This window comes from Raphanus sativus, chromosome 6, assembly GCF_000801105.2.
Source record: "Raphanus sativus cultivar WK10039 chromosome 6, ASM80110v3, whole genome shotgun sequence".
In the NCBI taxonomy this organism is placed as follows: Eukaryota; Viridiplantae; Streptophyta; class Magnoliopsida; order Brassicales; family Brassicaceae; genus Raphanus; species Raphanus sativus.
Window position 1 is genome coordinate 45,114,142 of NC_079516.1, and position 13,792 is coordinate 45,127,933.

The 13,792-nt window shown below is 36.2% G+C and overlaps 3 protein-coding genes across 8 annotated transcripts; 1 reads left to right on the plus strand and 2 right to left on the minus strand.

Annotated features, from left to right (window-relative positions):
* The first annotated feature begins 2,367 nt into the window (after positions 1-2,367).
* LOC108806243 (uncharacterized) lies at positions 2,368-7,834 on the plus strand. 6 transcript variants are annotated; one of them, XM_018578300.2, is made up of 13 exons: positions 2,770-3,056; positions 3,280-3,348; positions 3,929-4,016; positions 4,179-4,454; positions 4,926-5,013; positions 5,418-5,498; positions 5,564-5,689; positions 5,785-6,557; positions 6,640-6,739; positions 6,830-6,889; positions 6,981-7,067; positions 7,164-7,289; positions 7,401-7,834. In XM_018578300.2, the coding sequence occupies exons 4-13, from the start codon at positions 4,375-4,377 to the stop codon at positions 7,704-7,706; spliced, it is 1,827 nt and encodes a 608-aa protein (XP_018433802.1). In that variant the 5' UTR covers positions 2,770-3,056; positions 3,280-3,348; positions 3,929-4,016; positions 4,179-4,374; the 3' UTR covers positions 7,707-7,834. The 6 variants fall into 6 exon arrangements, with proteins under 6 accessions (XP_018433801.1, XP_018433802.1, XP_018433800.1 ...); XM_018578299.2 differs by lacking the exons at positions 2,770-3,056; positions 3,929-4,016 and adding an exon at positions 2,368-2,488; XM_018578298.2 differs by lacking the exon at positions 3,929-4,016.
* Positions 7,835-8,630: 796 nt separating this feature from the next.
* LOC108810272 (uncharacterized) lies at positions 8,631-9,310 on the minus strand. The gene has a single exon (XM_018582394.2). The coding sequence runs from the start codon at positions 9,209-9,211 to the stop codon at positions 8,738-8,740; it is 474 nt and encodes a 157-aa protein (XP_018437896.1). The 5' UTR covers positions 9,212-9,310; the 3' UTR covers positions 8,631-8,737.
* A 2,470-nt stretch (positions 9,311-11,780) lies between these two features.
* LOC108805657 (oxygen-evolving enhancer protein 1-1, chloroplastic) lies at positions 11,781-13,391 on the minus strand. Its single transcript, XM_018577591.2, has 3 exons — positions 13,084-13,391; positions 12,419-12,712; positions 11,781-12,325 (listed from the first exon to the last, which is right to left on the minus strand). The coding sequence occupies exons 1-3, from the start codon at positions 13,324-13,326 to the stop codon at positions 11,864-11,866; spliced, it is 999 nt and encodes a 332-aa protein (XP_018433093.1). The 5' UTR covers positions 13,327-13,391; the 3' UTR covers positions 11,781-11,863.
* Positions 13,392-13,792: the final 401 nt, after the last annotated feature.

The window sequence follows — 13,792 nt, forward strand, 5'->3', positions numbered from 1 at the left end:
AGAAAGTTTATTCAAGAATACTTGTTTATATCATTACAAACAAATACTCTCTCAGTTTTTATATAAATGTCACTTTGACATTTTTACACATATTAAGAAAGTACCAGAAATATATATAATTTTTTTATTATTACACCTCTCTGACCGATATTATTTGAAACAAAAAAAAATTATTTATAAAATCAATGCAATTTACAATTAATTTTCAGCTGGAAATAAGTATTTCTTATGTTTCATAATAAGTGTTATTCTAGCATTTTTTTCTTGTTACACAAAAAATATTACTTTACAATTATACTTACTTTCAGCTGAAAATTAATTGCAAACTGCATTGAATTTATAAATAATTTTATTTATCTCAAATGTTATTGGTCAGAAATGTGTAATTAATAATAATTTACATATATTTTCGTCATTTTATCAATATATGCAAAAAATATAAAAGTGATACTTATTCAAAAACGGATGGAGTATAATTTATCAAAACAACCACATTAGATTATGTCTTTCAATTCAAGTCGCACGTTGTTTTCTACCACATCTGAATTATCCCTTGTTACGACATGCTATTTTCTTCGACGACGTCAACTCTGAGTAGTGCTGGGAATTTGATTCATTATCCGCGGGCCCCGCCCCGTTTGACCCGCCGCGGGGCGGATGCGGGTCGAGTGATTTGAAAAAAATTGTTCGCGGGTGCGGGTGCGGGTCGAGTGATTTTAACGCGGGGCGGGTGCGGGTCGACCGAATTTAAACTGCGGGTACCCGCCAACCCGCAAAATTAAAAAAAAAAAATTCTTTTTAAAATATGATTTTTTTTAGTAAAAATTATGTTTTTTATAATAAAAATATAAAAAATACGAATATTTTTTAAAATTTAATTAAAATATATTATTTATATTATTTTTCAAAAAAATATTAATTAAAATAATTATTTTTTATTATTTTTTATATTACCCGCGAGTCCCGCGGGTTACCCGCTAATTTATGCGGGGCGGGGCGGGTCTTACATTTTTAGATGCGGGTCAAGCGGGTCGAATTTTTTGAATCGAAAAAATGAGTCGACCCGCAGCGGGGCGGGGCGGGTCGGGGCGGGTCGACCCGCAAACCCAGCACTAACTCTGAGGAACGCCAATTACTCGATTAATAGGAGAAAAACGCTTGGTTTGTTCGTGAATAATAGAATTGTAAGATGACATTTTTTGTATAACAAAAAAATATGAAAGAGAGGGAATAATATATTGCAAGTTAATAGAGTTGACTCACGTTTAATGTAATGATACACAGCAATACAATGACATCGCATATTACCAAAAAACCAAAATAATATTTCCAAGGATAAAATCAACTCCTCGTTTAATTTTGAAAGATACAAGTGAAGAGGAAAGAAAGAGACGTGTACTCTACGTTGGTCCTTCGCTATCACTGACCAGATAAATCGTAATCAAAGTAATCCATAGGTTATAAAGTATGATTTTCTAAGACAATTAACATTGTTGCTACTCTTGAACGTACATAACTCTCGTTATTAATTACTACTTGTTGGTGTTATCTAAATTTAATTGTAAGTTGTAACATATTAAGCATATACTCCATCTGTCCCACTTTATGTGATGTTTTAGGTTATTGCACATAGATTAAGAAAACACATATTTTTATGTAGTTTATCTTGGTAACAAAAAAAAATACTCCCTCTGTTTTTTAAAGATGCATTTTCTAGGATTTTCACACTTATTAAGAAATCATATTAAAACTTAGTTATTAATGCATAATTTTTTGTAATTTTATATTTTCTATATTTTTAAACCAATAGAATTTCAAAAAATGCAATTAATGTTTTTGAAACACACAATTTTTCATTATTAATTAACGAAATATGTTTTGAAAACATGAAAAATACATCTTTTTGAAACAAAAAATTTTCCTAGAATATATATCTTTCTGAAACAGAGGGAGTATTAAATAAAACTAGTTTAACCAATAATAAAAAAATACAGTATTTTATAATTGGTCATAAAATTCAAATCATATTAAATTCTACCTAGATTAGTGAGAACATCATTTAAAATGAGACAAAATAAAAATCATAAAACACCACTTAAAATAGGACAGAGAGAGTATATAATACTTCATTTTCGGAATAAAAATAAAATTAAAGGATTTTGCATAGAGGGGTGCAAATTGGTATCTGGAGACGTAAAATCGTTTAGAAAAGATCAATACATGATCCAAAAGGTCCCTTAAAGGCCTGTTAAGAGCACCACTACTTCATATTTAGCTAGCCCATACCCCATAGTATCAATTAATTGAATACACTCTCTTTCTGCTTGCTAAAACAAAATAAAATGATTTTTTGGACAAAAATAAAATAAAATGATTCGAAGGACGAAACGAACCAAAAAAGAAAACATGCATATCTTGTATTTTGTGAGCTGATGTCCGACGTTGTTCTGAAATCGAGGAGACGAGTGGGTAAAGCTCCAAAACAAAGGTAATGTTTTTTTTTTGTCAGCAAACAAAGGTAATGTTTACCATTACCAAGAAGACTCTCTTTTGCTCTTTTTTTTCTTTACCGTGATAAACTCTTACTCGTTGACAAAAAAAAAACTCTCTACTCTCTCTCACAAAAACTCAGATAAATTAATCTACACGATGCAAAACATCGGATCGGATACGTAACGTTGAGATTTTTTTTTGCTTTCTTTTTTCTTTAAAAATATAGTTTAAAATGTGAAGACAATCTAATCTATAGAGAGAAATCGATCCAAAAAAAAAAATCTAGAGAGAGAAGAAGAGCAGGACGGCAAAGTCTATTATGCGTCCACACCTTACAATTTTTTATTTATTTTGAAAATACCCCTTTTTCTCGTGTGAGAGTGTGATTCTTTGACACACAGAAGCCGACTTCTCAGACAAAAACAAATTTTCCGGACATCGCATTTGTCAATTTTCCCCGTCTCTCTCTATCTCTGAGACAAGTCACAAGAGCACAAAAGCTATCATCTTCTTCCAACGTGTGATGTTTTACTTTAGCCCTTTTTACTTTCATTTCTTTTGAGGTCAGTTTTTCACTTGTGTCTTCTTCCTTGTTTCTTTTACTCTGTTGAGCCACTTATATTTGGAAGTTTTTATCCCTTGCTCCCACTCCCCCACTACTAATCATTTTTATGATATTTTGGATACATTCTACCGTGTCCTTGGTTTCTGGTGGACCGATCTAACGTATACTTAGCTAGTGGATTTTGGCTTTTCAGTAACGAGATATATTGGGTTTTATCGCAGGCAGATTAAGTGTTCGTTGAAATGTCTGACTGAACCCATCTCCTATGTTATGGCCGCTGCTTCCATCTGGTAACTTTTCTTGGCCTCTATTCATATTATTTACTGCAACATTATTTGAAGTTTCTTCACCCAAGTCAATAATATGAATAGAAAGAGTATCAAGATATATATATATATATATATATAGCTAAATAAGATAAAAGAATTAAAAAAAAGAATATAGTTTCATGCCAATGGGGCCATGTGATTCAAGAAAGAACTGTGGAGGAGATAGAGGGACGGTCAACAACTCCGACTTGTTTGCCCAACTAGCCCAAGAATATAAGAAAAACCCACAAATTGGTTAAACAAATATTCCTTTTTCATTATCATGTTAGTCTTTAGTGGTTAAAACTCATGGATATTGAAACAGCTAGTCTAATTACAAATTATAGGGCAATATCAAGATAAAACATATTCAAAAGTTGGGTATTACTTTAATACACATGTACACTCTGTATAATACTATTTAAACTTTTATCAGTAGTTTACAGATTTTTTTTTTCATTATGTTTAGTTAGTTTGATTACCTTAATTAGCCCCCACAGTAACTTAACTTTTGAAGGCAAAACACTTTTGTCACTTTGTCTATTTTTAACTATCTATGTAGATCTCTAGCTCTCTCTTTTTTCCGATTTGGTTGGGACTTGTGGGGAGGAGTCTTGTACACACTGGTGACTGTCTTTTTGTTTTGACACGTGAGTCGATCTCTCTTCTTCTTACCACCACTTCCCTGAAACATGAGCCATATAGCCAACCCACGCTTACTTTGTCCTTTTTTAACGTTAAAAGCTTCCTCCTTTATCGCTTAAGAATCGAAGTTTCGCAAGTTTTATAGTATCCTTTTGGTGTCTTTACAGGTGAGAAGATTCACTTGGCTTTTCCACAAAAGTACCCTGCTTTTCAGGCTATCTGCGCTTAAAAGTTAAAGCTGGAGTTTCTTATTATGAAAGGGCTTTATGCGGTTTCCGCTTCGATCTCTTGAAGCATTTCCTCTTTTGTTTTCTCTGGGGACTGATAAGGAGAAAGATTCTTTGTGGTAATTTTTCAAAACAAATGGGATTTGGAGTTGGTGGTGGTGGAGGTAGTAATATGTTGGATTTGAGGATGGTCCAAAGCCACAAGCGTTCAAAAAGGTTAACTGTCCACTCTATTGTTAGTTATTCAACAACTACTTCTTTTTCTATCTAATGTTTTAGATTGCTCTCAATGTGTCCCTATTTGTCTGTTAATTGAATGCCTTGCTGCTGCTATTGGTCACTTGAAAATCTGAGAGTTATGGATCACTCAGATCTTCTGTTTTCCTTTGATTAAATTACAGTTTTTTCTTTTGTGGTCCTGAACAAGATAATGCGTCTGCTAAAACTTTTAAATTTGCTAGTGTAGTGGATGAAGAATTAATGAAAACTTTATTCCGATACAAAATGGATTTTAAAAGAAATTCTTGTTAAATGTGTATGTGGTGGTGAAAAGAATAGAAACTCTGTATTTTTAGTATGGGTATATATTCATGAAACCTGTTTCCAAAAGGTAAAATAAAATCTCTTGAGTATCCTTTATTCATGTTGTTTCCATTGATCCTTATTAGTTGCTCTTTTTATGCACAGTGCCAGCTTTCCAGAAAAAAATAAAAGAGCTGAGGGAGATCAACCTTCTTCGAGTACTTCTTTTGAAGCCTCTCAACGCATCAAGCTGGTGAGTACAATCACTTTCTTTGCCTTTTTGTAAAGTGTATTGGTATTTGTTAAAGAACAGCCTAAGAAGCTGAGACATGATTCTTACCTTGTTGGATTTATCTTTATGTTTCTTTGACTAATAAGTATCTTTTTTCTCTCTCTACCCCAAGCTGCTTTTTTTTCCTTTTGCATCTTTTTTGTGAAAGCCTGCCTTTACACAAATGCTTCGCTATTCTTCTTTGTATCCTTCTTACTTGTCTTATACTTTTTAATTTAAAAAAAAAAAACGAATTTCCTTTCTGGTATTAAGTTGTTAGAAACTAAACTCTCTAAATTAGAGAGTCCGAAGCAGTTTCTTTTATCTTTATAAAAACCTCTTCTGAGACAGGTTATCGTTTATGGAATTTGTCTGACTTGGTTTAGGACATGGGTCGTTCAAATGAATCAGCCAAAGACAAGCCTAATCAGTATCAGTCAATCACAGAAACTTCATTGAAGCAAGAGGTAATGTGTTTGTACGCTTTTTTTTTACTTGGTAATCATCCTTATTCCTGTGGTTGGAATCACAGATTGATCAGCTCGAGACAAGACTACAAGATCAGTTTAAGGTTCGTTGTGCATTTGAAAAGGCGTTAGGCTATCGAACAGCTTCTTCGTACATGCTCACTGAAGCAAACGACATTCCCATGCCAAAGGTCAGCAGTCACTTGCATTTCCCAAAACTGTATTATATCTTTTTGGAAACGAGCTCTGTGCATCTGAAGGTACTTTTATTCCTTTCTTCTTTCAGCCAGCTATTGATTTGATCAAAGACATTGCAGTTCTGGAGATGGAAGTTATACATTTAGAACAGTATCTTCTTTCGTTATATCGAAAAGCCTTTGACCAGAAAATCTCTTCTGTATCCCCAAATTCAGAGAAGGAGAAGCCAAAGTCTCCTCCTCCTGTGACAACCCCTAGAAGGCGTTTAGGCTTTTCTGAAGACGATGATCCCTTGCTTGATGACGATGATGATCAAAATCAACCAAAGCAAACAGAAATGGAGTCCAGTTTTCACCGTAGCCACTCGCAGCGTTCATCATTTGAGAGTAGAAAAGCTTCTCCAGAAGATTCTTGGAGTAAAGCCACCCGCTCTTGCCATTCCCAGCCATTGTACGTGAAGAATGGAGAAAATCTAATCAGTCTAGCTGAACATCTTGGCACTCGGATCTCAGATCATGTTCCAGAGACGCCCAACAAGCTGTCTGAAGGAATGGTCAAGTGTATGTCAGAAATATACTGCAAGCTTGCAGAGCCAGCACCTTCTGTACTACATGAAGGGCTTTCATCGCCAAACTCATCTTTATCATCGAGTGCATTCTCGCCCTCTGACCAATACGATACATCGAGCCCTGGATTGGGAAACAACTCCTCCTCGTTCGATGTAGTACGTTTAGACAACTCTTTCAATGCACAAGGAGAAAAGGACTTCAGTGGACCTTACAGCAACATGGTTGAAGTGCTTTGCATTTACAGAGACGCCAAAAAGGCCAGTGAGGTCGAAGATCTTCTTCAGAACTTCAAGTGAGTCTCGCTTTGAGCTTGATGTGGGTAGAATTTGATTGTGTGTGAATTAGGGGATCTTGATATGTTTAAACTCTTGCAGGTCGCTTATCAGTAGGTTGGAGGAAGTCGATCCAAGTAAGTTGAAACATGAGGAGAAACTGGCGTTCTGGATAAACGTGCACAATGCACTTGTGATGCATGTAAAGCTCTCTTTTCTTCAAAACAATCAGTGTCAGTTTTTAAACGCTTATTTAGACTCTTATGGCAGTTTCTTTAAAATCTCTTTATAGGCATTTTTAGCTTATGGGATTCCACAGAACAATGTGAAGAGAGTGCTACTGCTACTCAAGGTAACAACATCTTTTGCACAGAGAAAGACACGCATGAATATGACCACTCTCCTTTCTCTCTGTCTTATAATTTGCATATTTTTTTTAAAAGGCTGCATATAACATTGGTGGACACACGGTTAGCGCGGAAGCAATACAAAGCTCAATTCTTGGATGCAAAATGTCTCATCCTGGACAGGTATAGTTTGAGAAGAAATAAGAAAAGTTTTAAATGTTGGCTTCAATGCACAAAAACTTTAAAATGTAAGCAGACCTTTTCTTTTTCTCTTAATAGTGGCTTAGACTACTATTTGCTTCAAAGAAGTTCAAAGCGGGAGATGAAAGATTAGCTTACGCAATAGATCATCCAGAACGTCTCCTACATTTTGCACTTACTTCAGGCAGCCACTCCGATCCCCCGGTATTTTTCTTTTATCACTTAGAGAATCTTTGGAACCCTTTTTAACTAATCAATGCCATTTAAAAGTGCTGAAGTCTCTGCTTCTTGATTGTTGTCTTTTGTTTGAAACAGGTTCGTGTATATACACCAAAGAGGATCCAGCAAGAGCTAGAAACGTCGAAAGAAGACTACATAAGAATGAACTTAAGCTTACGCAATCAGAAAGTCCAACTGCCAAAGCTTGTGGAAACGTTTGCTAAAGATTCCGGTTTATGTTCGGCGGGTTTGACGGAGATGGTTAACCGGAGTATACCGGAATCTTCGAAAAAATGTTTTGAGAAGTGTCATTCTGGTAGTAGTAAATCACGCAAGGCCATTGATTGGATCCCACACAGCTTTACATTCAGATATCTTATTCTTAGAGAAGCTGCCAAATGAAAAAAAAAAGTTCATTGACAAAGATTTTTCATATAATGTGTGGTCAGTGTGTAAATAAGAAGATCGTTGTCTATGATTATCCCTACCATCTAATTACGATAATGTTGTGTTTCGTCTGGATGATTGAATCTTCTTGTCTCTTCACAGTTACTTAGCACTAAGGAAAGGAAAGGAAACTCATAGTATTATGGCCGATTCTTAAATTTTTCTAGTAAATACATGTTTTTCTTCTAATATGGCTTTTGGCCAATAATAATCCCCGGATGATTATAGCACAGGTGGTTCAAACCATTGGCTATTTACTACACATGGCTTGAGCACAGCTTTTGAATCTCTCCACACGACTTGTTTATGGACCCCGCACGTGTGGTTAACGGCCCACTAAATTCTTCGTTTATATTCGAATCCTAAGCTTCAACGCCTTGTTAAATTTCTTTTGTTTGTTTTAAAGGCCCAATAATGTGATACGGCCTATGCTCCTGCCTTCTTCGCCTCACATATTCCAATTTGTCAAATCAAACTAGTAAACTTTTAGAATCAGTGACTTGTATATCCAAACCACCGAACTATATAACTAACTTTCTCTCTGCATACAAGTTTCAACAAAGACACTGAAAATTTCATGTTCTATAGCGTATAGTCAGTCATAACCATTTTCAATATGCGCGCGCCTTAATTTTCAAAACTATTTTAGATTCAACTGCGGTTAGTTCGGTCGAGTATAGTTGACCAACTCTAGGAATAATCACATACTGATTTTTTTTTTTTTAATCACATACTGATTTGCCCGTTATAAAGAACATTTAGGGATTCATCAACTTGTTAAGACGAACTTTTAACTTTTAAGTCTGAGATAATTAATTTAACCTACGGAACATTGCATTGTATGAAGATTGGAAATTGGAATCATCATCCTTGTGCCCATTTCTCAAATTCTGCTAATTTATTTTCTGACACTCCATTAAAAGAAGAAAGTCAAACGTCTCTAATTACAATTTATACATTTTTTTCTCAAAATAAACTAACTGATCCTACTCGGCGATCGTGCTCAAATTCCGCATAAATTTCCTCTTCCCTTTCCCACAACCTCTTCCGCCACCTACGTTTGTCTCCACTCCGGCGTTGCTTTTCGGTTTACCATATTCTTCCGTAACGGAGCTATCGCCGTCGCCGCCGGCAACCCAACCGACTCCCCCGCTCTTGGTCAACGCCGAGCTCGCTTTAACAGCCAACGCTGCCATCTCCTCCGCCATCAGCGGGTGATTGAGCCACGTCAGCGGTAAGACGAAGTAAAGCTGCCCCGATCGGAGCTCCTCGTCGCCGGAGACGGCTGAAACGGCGTCGTCGAAGTCCATTTCGTCTGAGTTGCAGACGAAACTCGACGGGTGTTTCTGCAAGATCTGCCAAACTTTGAACGGAGCTGAGAACTCTTGTAATGTCCCGTCGAACAGTACTAGCTTCGCCGAATCTCCACTCATACCTTCACGTGATACGCACGCTCCCATTTTTCCTGTTTATGTCTTTTGGAAAAAAGAAAAGGAACTCTATGAGTTGACTCGTGAGTTTGAGGTTTCGTATAGAGAGCTCTTTGTAAGAGAAGATAGCTTGATGATGTATTGTGAAAGAGACGACCTCGGGACGAGTTTTTATATATGAATAGCGAGGAAGAAGAAGACAACTAGCCTCGAGAATCTTTGAGTCCACATCGGATTTGTCGTGTAGTAACAACAATGGGACATGATAGTTCGGGGTTTGGTTTATTGTTTGCCGCATGATTTTACAGAACGGACCCTCGAGTGAAGGGTATTTCGGGAAAGAAGGAGAGATAAACGTGGCGAAGAATGAGAGAGGAAGGAGCAGCGGGACACGTGGCGAACAGAGGCGTGACCAGCAAAGCGGACAAGATTGAGTTAGCCGGTGAAGTTTCGCGTCTCCGGAGTGGGTTATACATTAGGGACCGACCGACTGACTTGCCATGTGAGAGTGGAGCCCATCAGTGTTCTTGGCCCGTTAGATTCTTTTGGACCCTTTTAGTAGATACAAGAGTCACCTACCTTGATATTCTAATATTTTTTATTTTTTTAATCACTGCTTTTTATTTTGCATGAATGTGGCATTAATGAGAACGTTCCCAAAATTATATGAGGGTCTAGTGCTATTTTCTTATGTTGGACGGCATGCAAAAAGCTGTATATAATTGTTATTGTTTGTCTTGTATTGTGTTATCTATGTAGACTTTAATGCTTTTGCTCTGAACGATTTCTTGAAGAGTATCATTTTCTTTCTTTCTTTCTATGTTAAAGTGGACTTATTGCTTTCTGTTTATATTATACTAGGCGGTGCAGGGACTACGTTCCTCGAAGCCCCAGTGATGCGAATCGCGTACATGTCCTTAACGATGTGAGATGTTTCACCAATGTTGAGAGGGCTATTCACTATTTGGAGGATCAGCCAATCATAGATCAATATCAGTGCTCTTCGGAATTTGCCGACATTGTTGACGTAAGTGTTTACTTATGTTCAAGTAATATTTTTTTTTAGATCTTTTGTCTCTGTGTTTCTGTTGCTTCAATTATTTTTACTTGTCTAATTTAGAAAATTTATCGGGGCCCAATTTCACGTGATTCCATCTCAAGGCTTGGCATGCTGTCTCCGTAGAAAAAATTTACATATATTGAATTAAGAAGTTATCGTTGAACTGAAGAATAGGCATGGTACAGGACACAGAGTCAGATGATATTTTAAGGCATCCTTGGATGTTTTAATAGCTGAGCTAGATCCGACAACATAATTATTTGGAGATCCATTTAGGATTTTCAAGTGCTTCATATATGGACAATTACAGAAGAATTTGAGATGAGTTCTTTGTCATTTGTTTTGTCCACATATTATGTTCATTGCTTAATTTTCTTATTTTTTCTAGAAAGTAGTTGAGAAATGTTATGCTTGCGGTCACGGTCACGTGACGGACAGCAGCACCAAGTCCAACTTACCAGAAGAGACACTATCACTATTACTTGATGCCACTTATCACAACATATCTTGTGATGTCTGTGAACATGAGGTAAATTTAACATAATATATTCTTTCTATTATTATTACTAAAGAAATCCGCGCATTCGCGCGGACTATTGAGTTCCTTACAAAAATATTATTTGTGCACAATTTTTCTCCAACATTTATTAACTATGTATTTTTTTATTATACACAAATCTGCAAAATATACTATACGCGTATTCAAAATTATTTTGAGTTACTTTAAGTTTATTTTATATTTTATTTTAAAATACCGATCAATAAGAAATTTATGAAAAACAAAGATAAAATATTGAAAATATTAGATACTCAAAAAAATAACAAAATTTTTTAGAAGATGCCACTGTTGAATAACATTAACTAACGGAATGAAATGAATATCTTTAGAGATGTGACTAGTCAACCCTATGAAAGTAATTCATATTTAAAATAAATTAATCTAAAATGTTTAGCTAAAAAGTTCTTATAGAGAATGTCGATCTAAGAAAGTTAAAAAGTGAGGATCCTCCATATTCTAACCAAAAACTAAAAAGAAAATAAATTACGGTTAAATAGAAACCATGAGTACATGAAATATCATGTAATGGAAATAGAGTGCCAAATTTATGTTGCATAGATTTAATATTACTAAACCAAACTATAATATAAACATATAATATTTTAATATTTATTACTAAATTATAGTGTATAAGTTTGGCTATGATATTGTCTTTAGAATATTCTAATTATTTACAACAGAAATTGTTATATAAATTATATTTTAACTTTTATAACAGAAATTTTTATTTTAAGATAACAACACAGTATATAAGAATTATCTTATTTTTATAAAAAAATTAATCTAATTAATATAATTTCGTTTTTAATTATATATACAAATTTATCAAGGATAATATCGATATTAACCTGTCTAACTTTTAACATGAGAATTCTGTTGTAAAAAATTACTTCGCAAATAATAGTATAGAAATTGAGACCATACATAAATGAAAGTTGGTATTTTGCATGTGCATTTTTAATAAAAAGGGGAAAACGAAGGACGCATGAAAAGATATTCTCATTATCATCAAATACAATTAACAGAAGAATAGTTTTTTGATAATAACATATATATGATCTGATCACTCAAGTTGACCATACCACACACCTTGGATCTTCACATCCTTTGGCACCTTGGCACCCAAGTCAGTGTCCGACGGCTGAAGACTCTCGAACACTCCGATCACTTCTCCTGTCTCAGGTTTGCTCTTAGTCACTTTCAAAGTGATCTCTCCCACCGAAGCTGCCGTGTTTTTCACGTTCTCCTTTGAAAGCTCCTCTTCATCTCCTCTGCCTCCAGCTGGCAATGCAACGGCGTTGTCATATCCTGTGGATCCACCACGACCCTTTGGGTCCAAGAAGGACGAGCCACGGTATGAAGGGACCAAGAATTTTCCAGTGAAGTTGTCTGGCTTGCCCGAGGCGTCAAGCTGCTTGACTGTGAAAAGGAATGGCACACGCTCGCCTCCTGGAAGCTGAACTGTGACTGCAGCGTAGTCGATTCCGTCTTCTTCCTTGAAGTTCACGCTTCCGTCTGAAGAAACCTGCTCTCGAGTAAAAAAAAAGAATCGATCAATCAAAAAACCTAAACCTAAACCAAAAGAAGTATTTTCTTGCGGTGGAAGCAAAAATAAAACCTCGAAGGGGCCTTCGATTTCGTCAAGAGTGTAAGTGAGACGGGTCATGAGCTTGGTGTTCTGGAAGTCAGGAGGTGCGTTCTTGCTAACACTCTCAGCCTTGACGGTGAAGGAAGTAGGCTCGAAGCAGAACTTCTTGCCAGCGTACTTACCGGGCTTGAAGGAGAAAGTCTCAGAGCCACCGTCAATAGTTGGGCACTGGTTGGCAGTTCCAGTTCCTTTAACTTCCATGTATGTCTTGCTCTGTATCTCGTCATAAGTGAGTCTCTTCGGAGCTCCCTCTGCACTTGCTCCCTTTTAATGCCACCACAAAAAAAAAAGATACAAAGTTCAACAAACTGATGGCGATATGATATTATAATACCTAAATCCATATCACTATCAAATTAGGTGTGTGAGCATTTACAAATTGTTACTAGTGATTGCATATACATGAACTGAATATTATGAATCTAGTAGGTTAACGCATACTATTATGCTAAATGTTATTGGTTTAGTCACTTAGTTACAATTTTTAGTACATACTGCAAGCAACGAAGCCAGAACCAGTTTATCACACATAAACTATTTTTTTCTTTTGTGTGTGTTTAGTTACTATGATCGTAATGAACTTTATCTATGAATAAGTGATAAAGAAGAGTGGGTGATAAAACAAAGTTGGTCACCGAGACAACGAGAGCAGAGGTTGCAAGAGCGAATCCGGAGATTTTAACAGCGTCCGAGAATTTTCCGGCGAAGTCCTTGATGTCAGATTGGTAGGAACAAGTGAGGCGTGCAGAAGAAGTCTCTAGCCCAAATGATTTGCCGACCGTCTGAGTCGACCGGAGGAGAGCACTGCCGCGAGAAGGAGCGGTGGAGAGTTTGGTAGACTGGAGGAATGTGGCGGAGGATTGGAGAGAGGCTGCCATGGCCGCAAAGTGTCTCTCAGATAGTTCTTGTTTTTTTGTTTTTCTTGGTCCGAGGCAGAGTAAAGTAAAGACTAAAAGAGTAATAATCGTAGTAGAGAGATAAGATTGGGATAAGGTGATGATTTTCATTGGTCTGTTTTGTGTGACTGGTTTCTTTTGTTGTCACGTGTCCAAATCTTAAGTGGAGGTATGGATGCTGTCTCACCCAGGGATGCTGACATGTTTGTGACATCCAAATACTAAAAAAAATGATTCAATTAGTTACTCGTGCAGATTTCGAACTTGCAACCTTTGTATTTGCACGGCGCTTTAAGTAGGCCTTGGCAAATTAACCGGAACCAAAAAACCAAATTATACTGATCCGGGATTATCTAATCCAAAACCTAACTACAAAATATAATAATCCAAATGGTCCTTATTTTAAAATATTGCAGATAACCGGATCCAATCGAAACCGAATTGATAA

Excerpts from the sequence above, each read along its gene's own strand:
- LOC108806243 (XM_018578299.2), top strand. The coding sequence starts at position 4,375 with ATGGGATTTGGAGTTGGTGGTGGTGGAGGTAGTAATATGTTGGATTTG. Across the intron at positions 4,455-4,925 it reads AGCCACAAGCGTTCAAAAAG|TGCCAGCTTTCCAGAAAAAA; the intron begins GTTAACTGTCCA and ends TTTTATGCACAG. Across the intron at positions 5,690-5,784 it reads ACGACATTCCCATGCCAAAG|CCAGCTATTGATTTGATCAA; the intron begins GTCAGCAGTCAC and ends TTCTTCTTTCAG.
- LOC108805657 (XM_018577591.2), bottom strand. The coding sequence starts at position 13,326 with ATGGCAGCCTCTCTCCAATCCTCCGCCACATTCCTCCAGTCTACCAAA. Across the intron at positions 12,713-13,083 it reads CCTCTGCTCTCGTTGTCTCG|GGAGCAAGTGCAGAGGGAGC; the intron begins GTGACCAACTTT and ends TGGCATTAAAAG. Across the intron at positions 12,326-12,418 it reads AAATCGAAGGCCCCTTCGAG|GTTTCTTCAGACGGAAGCGT; the intron begins GTTTTATTTTTG and ends ACTCGAGAGCAG.
- LOC108810272 (XM_018582394.2), bottom strand. The coding sequence starts at position 9,211 with ATGGGAGCGTGCGTATCACGTGAAGGTATGAGTGGAGATTCGGCGAAG.